The sequence below is a fragment of the Scardinius erythrophthalmus genome (assembly GCF_964197995.2).
Source record: "Scardinius erythrophthalmus genome assembly, chromosome: 21".
NCBI classification, from domain to species: Eukaryota; Metazoa; Chordata; class Actinopteri; order Cypriniformes; family Leuciscidae; genus Scardinius; species Scardinius erythrophthalmus.
In genome coordinates this window covers 697,594-714,358 of record NC_138241.1, presented here as the reverse complement: position 1 = coordinate 714,358, position 16,765 = coordinate 697,594, and the positions used below count along the sequence as shown (strand labels likewise).

The following is a 16,765-nucleotide window of genomic DNA, read 5'->3' as shown; positions in this document are numbered from 1 at the left end:
CCGGTGGCAGTGGCGATATCTGGACCCTGAGTGTGTGAGACAGAGTGAACAGCGTGTGGTTGTGAGCACTCGTGAGCGGGCACATTTCCTACACTTAACACTCGAGCGGCAGACGCGCGCTTTATGTGAGTGTGCTCTGTGGGGTACACAGGGGAGATTGTGCTTGTGTGTAGAATTGAACACGGGGTCGTGGGCATATTTACTACACTCATAACACTGCCGGCATGAGACGAATGGCCAGATTTTATGCTCTTTTGCGATTTATCTGGGCCGCCTTAAAAAACGGCGTTTGAGTGCAGGCGAGCGAGTCGACAGACTGGCTCTGTGGCTGCTGAAACACTACTGCAGTAGCCCTTTTTTTTTTTTTTTTTTTTAGGGGACTGGCAGAGGAACACCTTTGGCGTGAGCCGAATAACCAGAATAATCACTCTTTTCCAGATTTTTCTGGGCCGCTGCACGAACAGCGTTTGTGTGCAGGCGAGCGAGTTGTGTAACTGACTCATTGGCTGCAATACACATCTGCAGTCGTCTTCTTGGGTGACTGACAGCACGAAACGCTTGAAGGCTCAAATGTTTAAACTCTCATAATTACTCGAGCACCGTCAGAGGGAGGGTGCGAGGGGCGGGTTCACCTTTTGCGTGTGAGAAGCTGGCCGCGAGCTCGGATCAGCGAACAGCAAAATAAAAAATTGTTGTTGTTTTTTTTGCTGCCAGAGCCGGGCTCGAACCCGGGTCTCTGGCGCGAAAACCTGTTATTCTGCCACTGAGCCACAGGGGAAGAATGTATAGGCTATCGGTTCGCTCGAGCATATGAGAGTGCGCATCATGTTTCGCGTCGGCGATAGCGTGCAGACGTGCGTGTATTATACAGGCTCGTTACTGCAATATTAACATTTTCAGCCGCCTAACTCAGAGGGGGCTGAGAAACGTATGGGAATTGGAGAATGGCCCGGCCTCAGCGGGGCTACAAACATCTCCCTCCTCCTTCCGCCGGTGAGTGAGGCACGCGGGGTGCTGAGCATTACTCGTGACCGTCCGCTCTGACATCCCTTGAGAACGGCGCAGTTTGCGCGGGAAGCGGGGCGAGTAGCCGGAGCATCATCACGTTTTGCAGGCGTGCGTGTAATGTAACAGGCTTGTTTACTGCAAAGTTAATATTTCCAGCCACCTGAACTTAGGGGGGACTGAGAAATATGTGAGAAAGGCGGCAGCCAAGCCTCGGTGGGACTCGAACACTCTCTTTCCTCCTATCATCGAAGAGTGACGGGCGCGGGGCAGTAGCTTTCTTGTAACGTAAAGAAAACTAACCCCGTGACTGTCAGCTTTCGCAATCCCTTGTGAGCGGCGCAGTTGCGCGGCTCGAACAGAGGGAGAGAGAGCGGGGAGTGGTGCGAGGCATTTGAAACAACGCCTAGACGAACACACACAACATGTAAAAAACACATCATGTAATAGACATAGTGAGAAAGGATATATCGCCGGATAGCTGAGCTGGCACGGCAGGCTGAAGGCGGCGAAGATTCGCCCGGCTTCCTCAGGCTGTCCTAAGCTGGCTCGTTAGCTGTTATTTGCAGGACAACAGCGACGGTTTCTTCTCAGAGATCAGCGATGCGAGTGCTTCGCTGAAAAAAAAAGAAATCAGAGAATATAGCCTACGAGCCTTCCTTTTATACGCTCTGACGCCGCCCATTCTGGCGGGCTGTGACGCGCGAGGGCGCCACGCCACGCCACGCCACGCCACGCCACGCCACGCCACGCCACGCCACGCCAGGCTCACTGGTAGGCTTAAGCAGTTGCCGCGCGGCAGCCAATGAGCGCGCAGTATGCCGCTCTAGCTCAGCTGCCTGCAGCCGCACTGCGTTGACAAAATATGAAATTAAGGATAATTTTTTGGTTTCAGTATCTCGAGAAAAGAAGACTTTTCCCGCAGCGTAAGCACTGCTTACGCAATACGAGAGAACCTCTCGTAAGAGAACTTCAAAGATAAGTTTAAAGGGATAAAATGAGTGACTACAGGGGGACTTGAATGAAATAGATAAATAAAGAATATTAAAATAAAGAAATAAATATATTTGATTAAATAAGGTATTTCAAAAATAGTAGTTATTAATCTATTAGATAAAAATAATGAATGAATTATTTTGATATAAATAAAAATGTGATTAAATAAATAATGCTTTTAACAGTACATTACTATGAATGTAAAAAAATATCATTTGTTTATATAAAAATATATAGTTATGGAACTTAATTGAAACTAATTTTAGATTTATAATACACGTTTTTCAGTGTATAAATTGTGTTTATAAAAGATAAATGGTGTCTCTCACATGAGAATGATCACACCCGTGTTCCTGGACTCTTCAGCGCACAGTAACTGCTCCATCGGGGCTATGGCTAGTTTAATACTGTGTTTAGGTGTGTGTGTGTGTGTGTGTGTGTGTGTGTGTGTGTTAGTGTTCTCGCTAACAGCCTTTCTGAAGTGTTGAAGCACAGCTGATGTGTGTTCTCTTCCAGTGGAGTCAGAGATAAGAACTTCATGCTGCACTATGAGGTGAGTGAGCGCTCTAGCCGACAGGTTTAGCTCCGCTTGTGGAGACTCCTCATTCACTGAGCGCTCTCTTTCAGTTTCCTCCGTACGCCACCAACGAGATCGGGAGGATGGGCGGAACCAACCGGCGCGAGCTCGGCCACGGTGAGTGTGTTTCAGTTGTGAGCCTCCGCTGGTTCTCCTCTGGATCTCATCACTGTCTGCTGTGTGTGTGTGTGTGTGTGTGTGTGACATCAGGAGCGCTGGCAGAGAAAGCTTTGAGACCCGTCATTCCTGCAGACTTTCCCTTCACCATCCGCGTGACGTCTGAGGTGCTGGAGTCCAACGGTGGGTTAACACACACACACACACACACACACACACACACGCACACGCTCCTCTCAGCCATCTGTATGAGCCTGTCCTGAGTGTGTGTTTTGTGTGTCTCAGGATCCTCCTCGATGGCGTCGGTGTGTGGCGGGAGTCTAGCGCTCATGGACGCAGGTATGATCACATGACAGCAGAGCAGCGTAATGTTTAAAGCTGTTGATTCCTGTCTCTGTGAAGCCCCTCCTTCTGAAAAGCACAGTGTGCTCTGATTGGTTGGCTAAAGCAGTGTGTTGTGTGATTGGTTGAGCGCTTTGAGCGTGTTTGGGAAATGGATTGTTTTGCTGATTTGATGGGCTCATCAGGTCAGGTGTGTGTGTTGAGGTGTGTGTGTTGAGGTGTGTGTGTTGAGGTGTGTGTGTTGAGGTGTGTGTGTTGAGGTGTGTGTGTTGAGGTGTGTGTGTTGAGGTGTGTGTGTTGAGGTGTGTGTGTTGAGGTGTGTGTGTTGAGGTGTGTGTGTTGAGGTGTGTGCGCTCAGGTGTGTGTGTGTGTGTGTTCGGGTGTGTGTGTTCGGGTGTGTGCGTTCAGGTGTGTGTTTGTTCAGGTGTGTGTTCGATGTGTGTTTGGTGTGTTTGTTCAGGTGTGTGTTTGTTCAGGTGTGTGTGTTCAGGTGTGTGTTTGTTCAGGTGTGTGTGTTCAGGTGTGTGTGTTCAGGTGTGTGCGTTCAGGTGTGTGCGTTCAGGTGTGTGCGTTCAGGTGTGTGCGTTCAGGTGTGTGTTTGTTCAGGTGTGTGTTTGTTCAGGTGTGTGTTCGATGTGTGTTTGGTGTGTTTGTTTAGGTGTGTGTGTGTGTTCAGGTGTGTGTGTGTTCAAATCAATTAAAACTAACTTTAGATGGAAATAACTTAACTCTGCTGTAAAGCCGAAACAATCTCTGTTACCTTAAATTATACGCTTATCTCTGTAAAGCTGCTTTGAGACAATCTACATTGTTAAAAGCGCTATATAAATGAAGATGACTTGACTTGACTTGTGTTCAGGTGTGTGTGTGTTCAGGTGTGTGTGTGTTCAGGTGTGTGTGTGTTCAGGTGTGTGTGTGTGTTCAGGTGTGTGTTTGTTCAGGTGTGTGTTCGATGTGTGTTTGGTGTGTTTGTTCAGGTGTGTGTGTGTTCAGGTGTGTGTGTGTTCAGGTGTGTGTGTGTTCAGGTGTGTGTGTGTTCAGGTGTGTGTGTGTTCGGTTGTGTGTGTGTGTTCGGGTGTGTGTGTGTGTGTGTGTGTGTGTGTGTGTGTTCGGGTGTGTGTGTTCGGCTGTGTGTGTGTTCGGGTGTGTGTGTTCGGGTGTGTGCGTTCAGGTGTGTGTTTGTTCAGGTGTGTGTTCGATGTGTGTTTGGTGTGTTTGTTCAGGTGTGTGTTTGTTCAGGTGTGTGTTTGTTCAGGTGTGTGTGTTCAGGTGTGTGCGTTCAGGTGTGTGCGTTCAGGTGTGTGTTTGTTCAGGTGTGTGTTTGTTCAGGTGTGTGTTCAATGTGTGTTTGGTGTGTTTGTTCAGGTGTGTGTGTGTGTGTGTGTGTGTGTTCAGGTGTGTGTGTGTGTTCAGGTGTGTGTGTGTTCAGGTGTGTGTGTGTTCAGGTGTGTGTTTGTTCAGGTGTGTGTTTGTTCAGGTGTGTGTTTGTTCAGGTGTGTGTTTGTTCAGGTGTGTGTTCGATGTGTGTTTGGTGTGTTTGTTCAGGTGTGTGTGTGTGTGTGTGTGTGTGTGTGTGTTGAGGTGTGTGTGTTGAGGTGTGTGCGCTCAGGTGTGTGTGTGTGTGTGTGTTCGGGTGTGTGTGTTCGGGTGTGTGCGTTCAGGTGTGTGTTTGTTCAGGTGTGTGTTCGATGTGTGTTTGGTGTGTTTGTTCAGGTGTGTGTTTGTTCAGGTGTGTGTGTTCAGGTGTGTGTTTGTTCAGGTGTGTGTGTTCAGGTGTGTGTGTTCAGGTGTGTGCGTTCAGGTGTGTGCGTTCAGGTGTGTGCGTTCAGGTGTGTGCGTTCAGGTGTGTGTTTGTTCAGGTGTGTGTTTGTTCAGGTGTGTGTTCGATGTGTGTTTGGTGTGTTTGTTTAGGTGTGTGTGTGTGTTCAGGTGTGTGTGTGTTCAAATCAATTAAAACTAACTTTAGATGGAAATAACTTAACTCTGCTGTAAAGCCGAAACAATCTCTGTTACCTTAAATTATACGCTTATCTCTGTAAAGCTGCTTTGAGACAATCTACATTGTTAAAAGCGCTATATAAATGAAGATGACTTGACTTGACTTGTGTTCAGGTGTGTGTGTGTTCAGGTGTGTGTGTGTTCAGGTGTGTGTGTGTTCAGGTGTGTGTGTGTGTTCAGGTGTGTGTTTGTTCAGGTGTGTGTTCGATGTGTGTTTGGTGTGTTTGTTCAGGTGTGTGTGTGTTCAGGTGTGTGTGTGTTCAGGTGTGTGTGTGTTCAGGTGTGTGTGTGTTCAGGTGTGTGTGTGTTCGGTTGTGTGTGTGTGTTCGGGTGTGTGTGTGTGTGTGTGTGTGTGTGTGTGTGTTCGGGTGTGTGTGTTCGGGTGTGTGTGTTCGGCTGTGTGTGTGTTCGGGTGTGTGTGTTCGGGTGTGTGCGTTCAGGTGTGTGTTTGTTCAGGTGTGTGTTCGATGTGTGTTTGGTGTGTTTGTTCAGGTGTGTGTTTGTTCAGGTGTGTGTTTGTTCAGGTGTGTGTGTTCAGGTGTGTGCGTTCAGGTGTGTGCGTTCAGGTGTGTGTTTGTTCAGGTGTGTGTTTGTTCAGGTGTGTGTTCAATGTGTGTTTGGTGTGTTTGTTCAGGTGTGTGTGTGTGTGTGTGTGTGTTCAGGTGTGTGTGTGTGTTCAGGTGTGTGTGTGTTCAGGTGTGTGTGTGTTCAGGTGTGTGTTTGTTCAGGTGTGTGTTTGTTCAGGTGTGTGTTTGTTCAGGTGTGTGTTTGTTCAGGTGTGTGTTCGATGTGTGTTTGGTGTGTTTGTTCAGGTGTGTGTGTGTGTGTGTGTGTGTGTGTGTGTGTGTGTGTTCAGGTGTGTGTGTGTGTTCAGGTGTGTGTGTGTGTGTGTGTGTGTGTGTGTGTGTTCAGGTGTGTGTGTGTTCAGGTGTGTGTGTGTTCAGGTGTGTGTGTGTTCAGGTGTGTGTGTTCAGGTGTGTGTGTTCAGGTGTGTGTGTGGTGTGTTTGGTGTGTTCAGGTGTGTGTGTGTGTCCTCGGCTGTGGCCGGCGTGGCCATTGGCCTGATCTCCAGAGCCAGCAGTGTGTGTGTTCAGGTGTGTGTTCAGGTGTGTGTGTGTTCAGGTGTGTGTGTGTGTGTGTGTTCAGGTTTGTGTGTGTTCAGGTGTGTGTTTGGTGTGTTCAGGTGTTTGGTGTGTTCAGGTGTGTGTTTGGTGTGTTCAGGTGTGTGTTTGGTGTGTTCAGGTGTGTGTGTGGTGTGTTTGGTGTGTTCAGGTGTGTGTGTTCAGGTGTGCCCGTGTCCTCGGCTGTGGCCGGCGTGGCCATCGGCCTGATCTCCAGAGCCAGCAGTGTGTGTGTTCAGGTGTGTGTGTGTTTGGTGTGTTCAGGTGTGTGTGTGTGTGTGTTTGGTGTGTTCAGGTGTGTGTGTGTGTTTGTATTCAGGTGTGTGTTCAGGTGTGTGTGTGTTTGGTGTGTTCAGGTGTGTGTAGGTGTGTGTGTTTGGTGTGTTCAGGTGTGTGTGTGTGTGTATTCAGGTGTGTGTTTGGTGTGTTCAGGTGTGTTCAGGTGTGTGTTTGGTGTGTTCAGGTGTGTGTGTTCAGGTGTGTGTGTTCAGGTGTGTGTGTTTGGTGTGTTCAGGTGTGTGTGTTCAGGTGTGTGTGTTCAGGTGTGTGTTTGTTCAGGTGTGTGTGTGTTCAGGTGTGTGTGTGTGTTCAGGTGTGTGTGTGTGTTCAGGTGTGTGTGTGTGTGTGTGTGTGTGTGTGTTCAGGTGTGTGTGTGTGTGTGTGTGTGTGTGTGTGTGTGTGTGTGTGTGTGTGTGTGTGTTTGGTGTGTTCAGGTGTGTGTTTGGTGTGTTCAGGTGTGTGTGTTTGGTGTGTGTGTTCAGGTGTGTGTGTTTGGTGTGTGTGTTCAGGTGTGTGTTTGGTGTGTTCAGGTGTGTGTTCAGGTGTGTGTGTTCAGGTGTGTGTGTTCAGGTGTGTGTGTTTGGTGTGTTCAGGTGTGTGTGTGTGTGTGTTTGGTGTGTTCAGGTGTGTGTGTGTGTTTGTATTCAGGTGTGTGTTTGGTGTGTTCAGGTGTGTGTGTGTTTGGTGTGTTCAGGTGTGTGTAGGTGTGTGTGTTTGGTGTGTTCAGGTGTGTGTGTGTGTGTATTCAGGTGTGTGTTTGGTGTGTTCAGGTGTGTTCAGGTGTGTGTTTGGTGTGTTCAGGTGTGTGTGTTCAGGTGTGTGTGTTCAGGTGTGTGTGTTCAGGTGTGTGTGTTTGGTGTGTTCAGGTGTGTGTGTTCAGGTGTGTGTTTGTTCAGGTGTGTGTGTGTTCAGGTGTGTGTGTGTGTTCAGGTGTGTGTGTGTGTTCAGGTGTGTGTGTGTGTGTGTGTGTTCAGGTGTGTGTGTGTGTGTGTGTGTGTGTGTGTGTGTGTGTGTGTGTGTGTTTGGTGTGTTCAGGTGTGTGTTTGGTGTGTTCAGGTGTGTGTGTTTGGTGTGTGTGTTCAGGTGTGTGTGTTTGGTGTGTGTGTTCAGGTGTGTGTTTGGTGTGTTCAGGTGTGTGTGTTTGGTGTGTGTGTTCAGGTGTGTGTTTGGTGTGTTCAGGTGTGTGTGTTTGGTGTGTGTGTTTGGTGTGTTCAGGTGTGTGTTTGGTGTCTTCAGGTGTGTGTGTTTGGTGTGTGTGTTCAGGTGTGTGTGTTTGGTGTGTGTGTTCAGGTGTTTGTTTGGTGTGTTCAGGTGTGTGTGTTTGGTGTGTGTGTTCAGATGTGTGTTTGGTGTGTTCAGGTGTGTGTTTGGTGTGTTCAGGTGTGCCCGTGTCCTCGGCTGTGGCCGGCGTGGCCATCGGCCTGATCTCCAGAGCCAGCAGTGTGTGTGTTCAGGTGTGTGTGTGTTTGGTGTGTTCAGGTGTGTGTTTGGTGAGTTCAGGTGTGTGTTTGGTGTGTTCAGGTGTGTGTGTGTCCTCGGCTGTGGCCGGCGTGGCCATCGGCCTGATCTCCAGAGCCAGCAGTGTGTGTGTTCAGGTGTGTGTTCAGGTGTGTGTTTGGTGTGTTCAGGTGTGTGTGTTCAGGTGTGTGTGTTTGGTGTGTGTGTTCAGGTGTGTGTTTGGTGTGTTCAGGTGTGTGTGTTTGGTGTGTGTGTTCAGGTGTGTGTTTGGTGTGTTCAGGTGTGTGTGTTTGGTGTGTGTGTTCAGGTGTGTGTTTGGTGTGTTCAGGTGTGTGTTTGGTGTGTTCAGGTGTGTGTGTTTGGTGTGTGTGTTCAGGTGTGTGTTTGGTGTGTTCAGGTGTGTGTGTTTGGTGTGTGTGTTCAGGTGTGTGTTTGGTGTGTTCAGGTGTGCCCGTGTCCTCGGCTGTGGCCGGCGTGGCCATCGGCCTGATCTCCAGAGCCAGCAGTGTGTGTGTTCAGGTGTGTGTGTGTGTTTGGTGTGTTCAGGTGTGTGTTTGGTGAGTTCAGGTGTGTGTGTGGTGTGTTTGGTGTGTTCAGGTGTGTGTGTGTCCTCGGCTGTGGCCGGCGTGGCCATCGGCCTGATCTCCAGAGCCAGCAGTGTGTGTGTTCAGGTGTGTGTTTGGTGTGTTCAGGTGTGTGTTTGGTATGTTCAGGTGTGTGTGTTTGGTGTGTGTGTTCAGGTGTGTGTTTGGTGTGTTCAGGTGTGTGTGTTTGGTGTGTGTGTTCAGGTGTGTGTTTGGTGTGTTCAGGTGTGTGTGTTTGATGTGTGTGTTCAGGTGTGTGTGTTTGGTGTGTGTGTTCAGGTGTGTGTTTGGTGTGTTCAGGTGTGTGTGTTTGGTGTGTGTGTTCAGGTGTGTGTTTGGTGTGTTCAGGTGTGTGTGTTTGGTGTGTGTGTTCAGGTGTGTGTTTGGTGTGTTCAGGTGTGTGTTTGGTGTGTTCAGGTGTGTGTGTTTGGTGTGTGTGTTCAGGTGTGTGTGTTTGGTGTGTGTGTTCAGGTGTGTGTTTGGTGTGTTCAGGTGTGTGTTTGGTGTGTTCAGGTGTGTGTGTTCAGGTGTGTGTGTTTGGTGTGTGTGTTCAGGTGTGTGTGTTTGGTGTGTGTGTTCAGGTGTGTGTTTGGTGTGTTCAGGTGTGTGTGTTTGGTGTGTGTGTTCAGGTGTGTGTTTGGTGTGTTCAGGTGTGTGTTTGGTGTCTTCAGGTGTGTGTGTTTGGTGTGTGTGTTCAGGTGTGTGTGTTTGGTGTGTGTGTTCAGGTGTGTGTTTGGTGTGTGTGTTTGGTGTGTGTGTTCAGGTGTGTGTTTGGTGTGTTCAGGTGTGCCCGTGTCCTCGGCTGTGGCCGGCGTGGCCATCGGCCTGATCTCCAGAGCCAGCAGTGTGTGTGTTCAGGTGTGTGTTTAGTGTGTTCAGGTGTGTGTTTGGTGTGTTCAGGTGTGTGTGTTTGGTGTGTGTGTTCAGGTGTGTGTGTTTGGTGTGTGTGTTCAGGTGTGTGTTTGGTGTGTTCAGGTGTGTGTGTTCAGGTGTGTGTGTTCAGGTGTGTGTGTTTGGTGTGTGTGTTCAGGTGTGTGTGTTCAGGTGTGTGTGTTCAGGTGTGTGTGTTTGGTGTGTGTGTTCAGGTGTGTGTTCAGGTGTGTGTTTGGTGTGTTCAGGTGTGTGTGTTTGGTGTGTGTGTTCAGGTGTGTGTTTGGTGTGTTCAGGTGTGTGTTTGGTGTGTTCAGGTGTGTGTGTTTGGTGTGTGTGTTCAGGTGTGTGTGTTTGGTGTGTGTGTTCAGATGTGTGTTTGGTGTGTTCAGGTGTGCCCGTGTCCTCGGCTGTGGCCGGCGTGGCCATCGGCCTGATCTCCAGAGCCAGCAGTGTGTGTGTTCAGGTGTGTGTGTGTTTGGTGTGTTCAGGTGTGTGTTTGGTGAGTTCAGGTGTGTTTGGTGTGTTCAGGTGTGTGTGTGTCCTCGGCTGTGGCCGGCGTGGCCATCGGCCTGATCTCCAGAGCCAGCAGTGTGTGTGTTCAGGTGTGTTTGGTGTGTTCAGGTGTGTGTGTTTGGTGTGTTCAGGTGTGTGTGTTTGGTGTGTGTGTTCAGGTGTGTGTGTTTGGTGTGTGTGTGGTGTGTTTGGTGTGTTCAGGTGTGTGTGTGTCCTCGGCTGTGGCCGGCGTGGCCATCGGCCTGATCTCCAGAGCCAGCAGTGTGTGTGTTCAGGTGTGTGTGTGTGTTTGGTGTGTTCAGGTGTGTGTTTGGTGAGTTCAGGTGTGTGTGTGGTGTGTTTGGTGTGTTCAGGTGTGTGTGTGTCCTCGGCTGTGGCCGGCGTGGCCATCGGCCTGATCTCCAGAGCCAGCAGTGTGTGTGTTCAGGTGTGTGTGTGTTCAGGTGTGTGTTTGGTGTGTTCAGGTGTGTGTGTGTTTGGTGTGTTCAGGTGTGTGTTTGGTGAGTTCAGGTGTGTGTGTGGTGTGTTTGGTGTGTTCAGGTGTGCCCGTGTCCTCGGCTGTGGCCGGCGTGGCCATCGGCCTGATCTCCAGAGCCAGCAGTGTGTGTGTTCAGGTGTGTGTGTGTTCAGGTGTGTGTTTAGTGTGTTCAGGTGTGTGTTTGGTGTGTTCAGGTGTGTGTGTTTGGTGTGTGTGTTCAGGTGTGTGTGTTTGGTGTGTGTGTTCAGGTGTGTGTTTGGTGTGTTCAGGTGTGTGTTTGGTGTGTTCAGGTGTGTGTGTTCAGGTGTGTGTGTTCAGGTGTGTGTGTTTGGTGTGTGTGTTCAGGTGTGTTCAGGTGTGTGTGTTCAGGTGTGTGTTCAGGTGTGTGTTTGGTGTGTTCAGGTGTGTGTGTTTGGTGTGTGTGTTCAGGTGTGTGTTTGGTGTGTTCAGGTGTGTGTTTGGTGTGTTCAGGTGTGTGTGTTTGGTGTGTGTGTTCAGGTGTGTGTTTGGTGTGTTCAGGTGTGTGTTTGGTGTGTTCAGGTGTGTGTGTTTGGTGTGTGTGTTCAGATGTGTGTTTGGTGTGTTCAGGTGTGCCCGTGTCCTCGGCTGTGGCCGGCGTGGCCATCGGCCTGATCTCCAGAGCCAGCAGTGTGTGTGTTCAGGTGTGTGTGTGTTTGGTGTGTTCAGGTGTGTGTTTGGTGAGTTCAGGTGTGTGTGTGGTGTGTTTGGTGTGTTCAGGTGTGTGTGTGTCCTCGGCTGTGGCCGGCGTGGCCATCGGCCTGATCTCCAGAGCCAGCAGTGTGTGTGTTCAGGTGTGTGTGTGTTCAGGTGTGTGTTTGGTGTGTTCAGGTGTGTGTTTGGTGTGTTCAGGTGTGCCCGTGTCCTCGGCTGTGGCCGGCGTGGCCATCGGCCTGATCTCCAGAGCCAGCGCTGAGAAGCCGTCGGAGATCCAGGACTACAGGCTCCTGACGGATATTCTGGTAGGTGTTCTTCAGCTTCTGTTCTCAGAGCGTCTCAGAGCCTGTCTTCATCCTGCTGTGTTTCTCAATCAAGGGAATAGAAGATTACAACGGAGACATGGACTTCAAGATGGCAGGGAGCAGCAAGGGCATCACGGCTCTACAGGTGAACTACAGAAACACCCTGACCTGGCGTATCTGTTTCAGTTAGGAGCTCACTCAGGACAAAAGCTATTGCAGAATAACATTTCTGAAGTGCATTATCTTAGGAAAAGGGTATTACAGAAGCATCCTAACTCACTTAGGTCCTCACTTTAAACTTATGTAGAAGGCAACGGCAAAAATCACATTACAGTAGCCATGTCCGAGAATGGCGTTATATTTATTAATAATGCAAGATGAAGAATTACAGTTATGTTTAGTGGTGGAAAGACTTTTATAGACTCAAGTGATGTGCTGCTCTTTGACCTCAAAACACTGATAAATAATTACAGACGCTCATAAAATATAGTGATAAACTTAGTTTTTTCTACCAAGCTTATCAAAACATCTTTTTCTGCAGCACTGAAACTAAAAGCGCACATATTTTGTTAATCTCTGTTTACTTCACGGCAGCTGCTGCATCGTTGTTTGCTTGGTTAACGGATTTAATCTGCATAATCCGAAAAATACTAAAGTGATCCAATTCGGACAGAAGTAAATCTGATTCGGTAGAAAGTAATCTAAAATTGATACGATTCAGTCCAAAGTAATCTAAAAGTAATCTGATTCGGCAAAGTAATCCAACTCATCTGAATGTAATCTAAAATTGATCCAATTCAGTTGAAAGTTATTTAAAAGTAATCCAGTTAGGTCTAAAGTAATCTAAAGGTAATCTGATTCAATTGAAAGTAATCCGACTCAGATGAATGTAATCTAAAATTGATCTGATTCAGTAGAAAGTAATCTTAAAGTAATCCAATTCGAACTAAAGTACAAGTAATCCAGTTAGGTCTAAGTCTAAGGTAAGTCTAAGTCTAAAGGTAATCCTATTCAGTCAAAAGTAATCCAATTCGGATGAACGTAATCTGAAAGTGATCTGATTCGGCAAAGTAAATCGACTCAGATGAATGTAATCTCAAAGTGATTTGACTCAGATGAATATAATCTCAAAGTAAATCGACTCAGATGAATGTAATCTCAAAGTAGTTTGACTCAGATGAATATAATCTCAAAGTAATTTGACTCAGATGAATGTAATCTCAAAGTAATCCGATTTAGACAGAAGTAATCCAATTCTGCCAAATGTAATCTAAAAGTAATCCTATTCAGTCAAAAGTAATCCAATTCGGATGAACGTAATCTGAAAGTGATCTGATTTGGCAAAGTAAATCGACTCAGATGAATGTAATCTCAAAGTAATTTGACTCAGATGAATGTAATCTCAAAGTAATCCGATTTAGACAGAAGTAATCCAATTCTGCCAAATGTAATCTAAAAGTAATCAGATTCAGACAAAAGTCATCTAAGTCATCCGATTTGACAGATTAATCCGACTTGGACAGATGTAATCTAAAAGTAATCTGATTCAGTTAAGTGTATTACCTAAAATCGTGACTCTGCAGTGTGACCTATACGAGTAGATTAACAAACTCGATGGAGTAGTTTAAGATTTCCTAACTTCAGATATGATACGATCAGACAGGAATCCTAAATCAAGTAAAGATTTGCTTCTGTAATGCGAATCTGTGAGAAATTTGAAATGAACTTCTTAGATCTTAAGATAGACTGTTCCAGTAAAACGCCTCATCATGTGATCGCTCATCTGTGTTTCCCGCAGGCTGATGTTAAAATCCCAGGACTTCCTCTGAAGATCGTGATGGAGGCCATACAGCAGGCCACAGGTACGCCTCACTCCACGAGCATCATGGGACGCACAGCAGTGGGTGTTTGACGTGCCGTTTTCTGCTTTCTCTTCCAGTGGCCAAAAGAGAGATTCTAGGCATCATGAATAAGAGCATTTCCAAACCCCGGAGCTCCCGGAAGGAGAACGGGCCGGTCGTGGGTATGATACGTGATCAGTGATCCGTGATCCGTTCCTCGTATTCCTGCTGTTTCTCTGACCCTGCTGTGAACTCTCTCCCTCAGAGAACATCAGCGTGCCTTTATCCAGACGAGCGCGGTTCGTCGGTCCAGGAGGGTTTAATCTGCGCAGACTGCAGGCTCAGACAGGTGAAGATCTGCAGGACATCGTCAGATTCAAGACCTTTCAGACACTCATGATCAGATTTATATGATTACATGATTACATCATCAGATTCAAGACCTTTCAAACACTCGTAATCAGATTTTACATGATTACATTATTCACACAATGGCAGTAAATTGTTTATAATTAATTAATCTTTTCTATCCTGACAAACACATTTTAATTCTATGTTAAGCATTTAATTATTATTATTATTTATTAATATTATTACTATTATTATTATTTGAATTATCACTTAGTAAGTCATTTAACCATGTATTATATCTTTGGAAGACTTGTTTTTCAAACTCATTAAACTGCACAAATTGCCATTTCGTATTTACATGAAATGCAGGGATTTTATATGAAGGGATTATATAAATATTGATATTTTCTTTCTCTCTGTATTGTTATATCACAATGGTACGATTATCCTATTCAAATCAATGTGATTATATGAGTTGGGTCAAAAGCAATCTAAAAGTAATCTGATTCAGACGAATGTAATCTAAAAGTAATCTGATTCAGACGAATGTAATCTAAAAGTAATCTGATTCGGACAAAAGTAAACCAATTCGAACTAACGTAATCTATTAGTAATCCAATTGCATGAAAGTAATCCGATTGAATGTATTCTAAAAGTAATCTGATACGGCCAAAAGTAATCCGGGTCAGACGAACTTAATCTAAAAGTAATCCAATTCGCCTGCAAGTAATCTGATTGAATGTAGTGTAAACGTAATCTGGTTCAGTCTAAAGTAATCTAAAAGTAAACCTATATAGCTGAAACTAATCCCATTCTGACAAGTGTAGTCTAAAAGTAATCCAGTTCAGTAAGATGTGTACTGGAGCAGATTCCCCAGATCTTCCTCAGACTGTGATTGTCAATAACCTCTGCATCCGCTGATGAAGCTCTGCTCTTCTCCGCAGGTGTGACGATCAGTCAGGTGGACGAGGAGTCGTTCTGTGTGTTCGCTCCCACTCCCAGTGCCATGAGCGAAGCCCAGGAGTTCATCCGGGACATCTGTAAAGATGATGTGCGTGCAGGATCAGCTGGCTCTTCTCTGGTGTGTGTTGTGTGAGACTGACGCCTGTGTGTGTGTGTGTGTGTGTGTGTGTGTAGCAGGAGCAGCAGCTGGAGTTCGGAGCCGTGTACACCGCCAGCATCACAGAGATCAGGTAGAGCTCTCTCTCTCTCGCACAGCTCAGTCTCACAGGGTTCATCACGGCTGAAGCTGACTCTGTGTTTCAGGGACATCGGTGTGATGGTGAAGCTGTACCCCAACATGAGCGCTGTCCTCCTGCACAACTCACAGCTGGACCACAAGCGGGTCAGAACATTCACACCAGATCTAATCTAGAGCATGTCTGTATCAGAAGCTGATCTCTAGAGTTATTAATGTAGAGTTATTAATGTAGAGTTATTAATGTAGAGTTATTAATGTAGAGTTTAGACACTGACAGTCTTGAGGATAATGAGGCGTTATTGTTCTCCAGCTGTTTTAGTGACGGTTGAAACACTGATCGATTGATTTCATGAGACATGACTGATTTCAGGAAGTTGTTCTGTATCTTCTGATGTTCACTGATGTTTATTTGCTGCTGTAACTAGTAGTGTTGAGGAAGAGATGGTCGGTTCTTCTGTCACACACACACACACACATTTATGGACTGAATTTACTGATGAAACTGACAGGATTTGAGAGCTGAGACTTTGATTCATATTAAAAGTTTCAAAGTTTACTGAGATTATGGGTGGGCAGGAGATACAGAGAACGTGTGGTGAAGTTTCAGCTCGGACTGAGAGATCGATTCTTGATATTTAAGAATCAGTATCGGTTCATCTGATGGATGTATATCACCACACGGCCCTATCTGGCACGCACACACACACACATACACACGCTGTTCTTCATGATGTGTGTGTGTTTCTGCAGATCAAGCATCCCAGCGCTCTCGGACTGGAGGTTGGCCAGCAGATCCAGGTGATGAACAGCTCAGTCCTCCACAATCTCGTGTCTGAGTCTCTTGATTAACGTCTGAGTCTCTTGATTAACGTGTTCGGCTCTTGATTAACGTGTTCGGCTCTTGATTAACGTGTTCGGCTCCTCTAGGTGAAGTACTTCGGCCGGGACCCGACGGACGGCAGGATGAGACTCTCTCGTAAGGTTCTTCAGTCTCCGGCGTCAGCGGCCGTGAAGAGTCTGAGCGAGAGACACAGCATCTCTATAGGAGCGCCCGGCGACCCCGGCGCTGACCCCTAGAGATTACTCCATATTTTATAATAAACACTCTTATTATATACATTATCCTCACAAACTCAGCTTCAGCTTCTGCATTACATGTGTGCAAAACCCTGAAACGTGAAGGTGTTGATCTCTGTCCTGCAGCTGTTTATACTGAGAAACAGTCCACATTTTGTACTAAAGAAATAAACGAGTCCCACACACACTGTAGAGATGTTATTGTCTGCAAATGTGGAATACTGTTCATATGCAGTATGTCGAACAGAGCAACTGGCCTTCAGATCTGCCTCGTTCATCAGCATTATCAGCGCACACCTTCCTCTGAGCCAATCGGATCATGCCAACCTGCTATTATTCAGAAGCGCATCATCCATCAATCAGCTCAGGGTCAGTCTATATACATTATCATTAAATATCCATTTGTCTATGGAGAAACTTGATGATACTTTTACTTGTTTCCTGCTGTTGTGCTCTAAAGCAGTAACAGTAAAATAATAGTGTTTCTCGTCGCCTTCAAAAGTGGGAATCGCTCATGTAGAATATTAGTTGGCATTGGACGTTTTGGGGATCTAGAAGGCCGTTCACACCAAGAATGAAAACTATATCAGTGTCCACCGTTTATTATAAGCACTGCAGTTTTGTCGTCTGGTACTTTAAATGTTCAAGCTCTTTAGAGTCATCATGAGGGGGAAGTCTGGTCCATTCTTCTCTATTGTGTCATATATCCGAGTGAAACCTTCGGGAACAAGAACAAATGTGGGCGGGGCTTGATTGTGTCTGTGGGGAATTGACTAGATGATTGGATGGTTGTGGTTTGCTATTAGCTGATCTCATGTGAGTGACAGGTTGCTCCGCCCACATCATCAGAGAAGAGAAGAGATGCTGACAGGAGTGAGGAGAAGGGGTTAGAGTTGTTGCATACTTCCAGATAAATAGATTTATATGCACAATAAGTGTAAAAAGAATCACAAAAATAAAACCAATTCACAAAT

General features: G+C 46.6%; 1 protein-coding gene across 1 annotated transcript in view; it reads left to right on the top strand.

The window, feature by feature from the left end:
- Positions 1-16,765, top strand: part of pnpt1 (polyribonucleotide nucleotidyltransferase 1) — a 33,320-nt gene extending 16,555 nt beyond the window's left edge. Inside the window, exons 15-28 of the mRNA XM_081350963.1 lie at positions 2,518-2,554; positions 2,629-2,695; positions 2,789-2,878; positions 2,981-3,034; positions 11,212-11,321; positions 11,395-11,466; positions 13,120-13,183; positions 13,261-13,344; positions 13,428-13,511; positions 14,458-14,564; positions 14,651-14,706; positions 14,780-14,858; positions 15,465-15,512; positions 15,642-16,765. Coding sequence (XP_081207089.1) covers positions 2,518-2,554; positions 2,629-2,695; positions 2,789-2,878; positions 2,981-3,034; positions 11,212-11,321; positions 11,395-11,466; positions 13,120-13,183; positions 13,261-13,344; positions 13,428-13,511; positions 14,458-14,564; positions 14,651-14,706; positions 14,780-14,858; positions 15,465-15,512; positions 15,642-15,791 — 1,102 coding nt within the window. The 3' untranslated portion in view covers positions 15,792-16,765. The remainder of the gene's footprint in view (positions 1-2,517; positions 2,555-2,628; positions 2,696-2,788; positions 2,879-2,980; positions 3,035-11,211; positions 11,322-11,394; positions 11,467-13,119; positions 13,184-13,260; positions 13,345-13,427; positions 13,512-14,457; positions 14,565-14,650; positions 14,707-14,779; positions 14,859-15,464; positions 15,513-15,641) is intronic.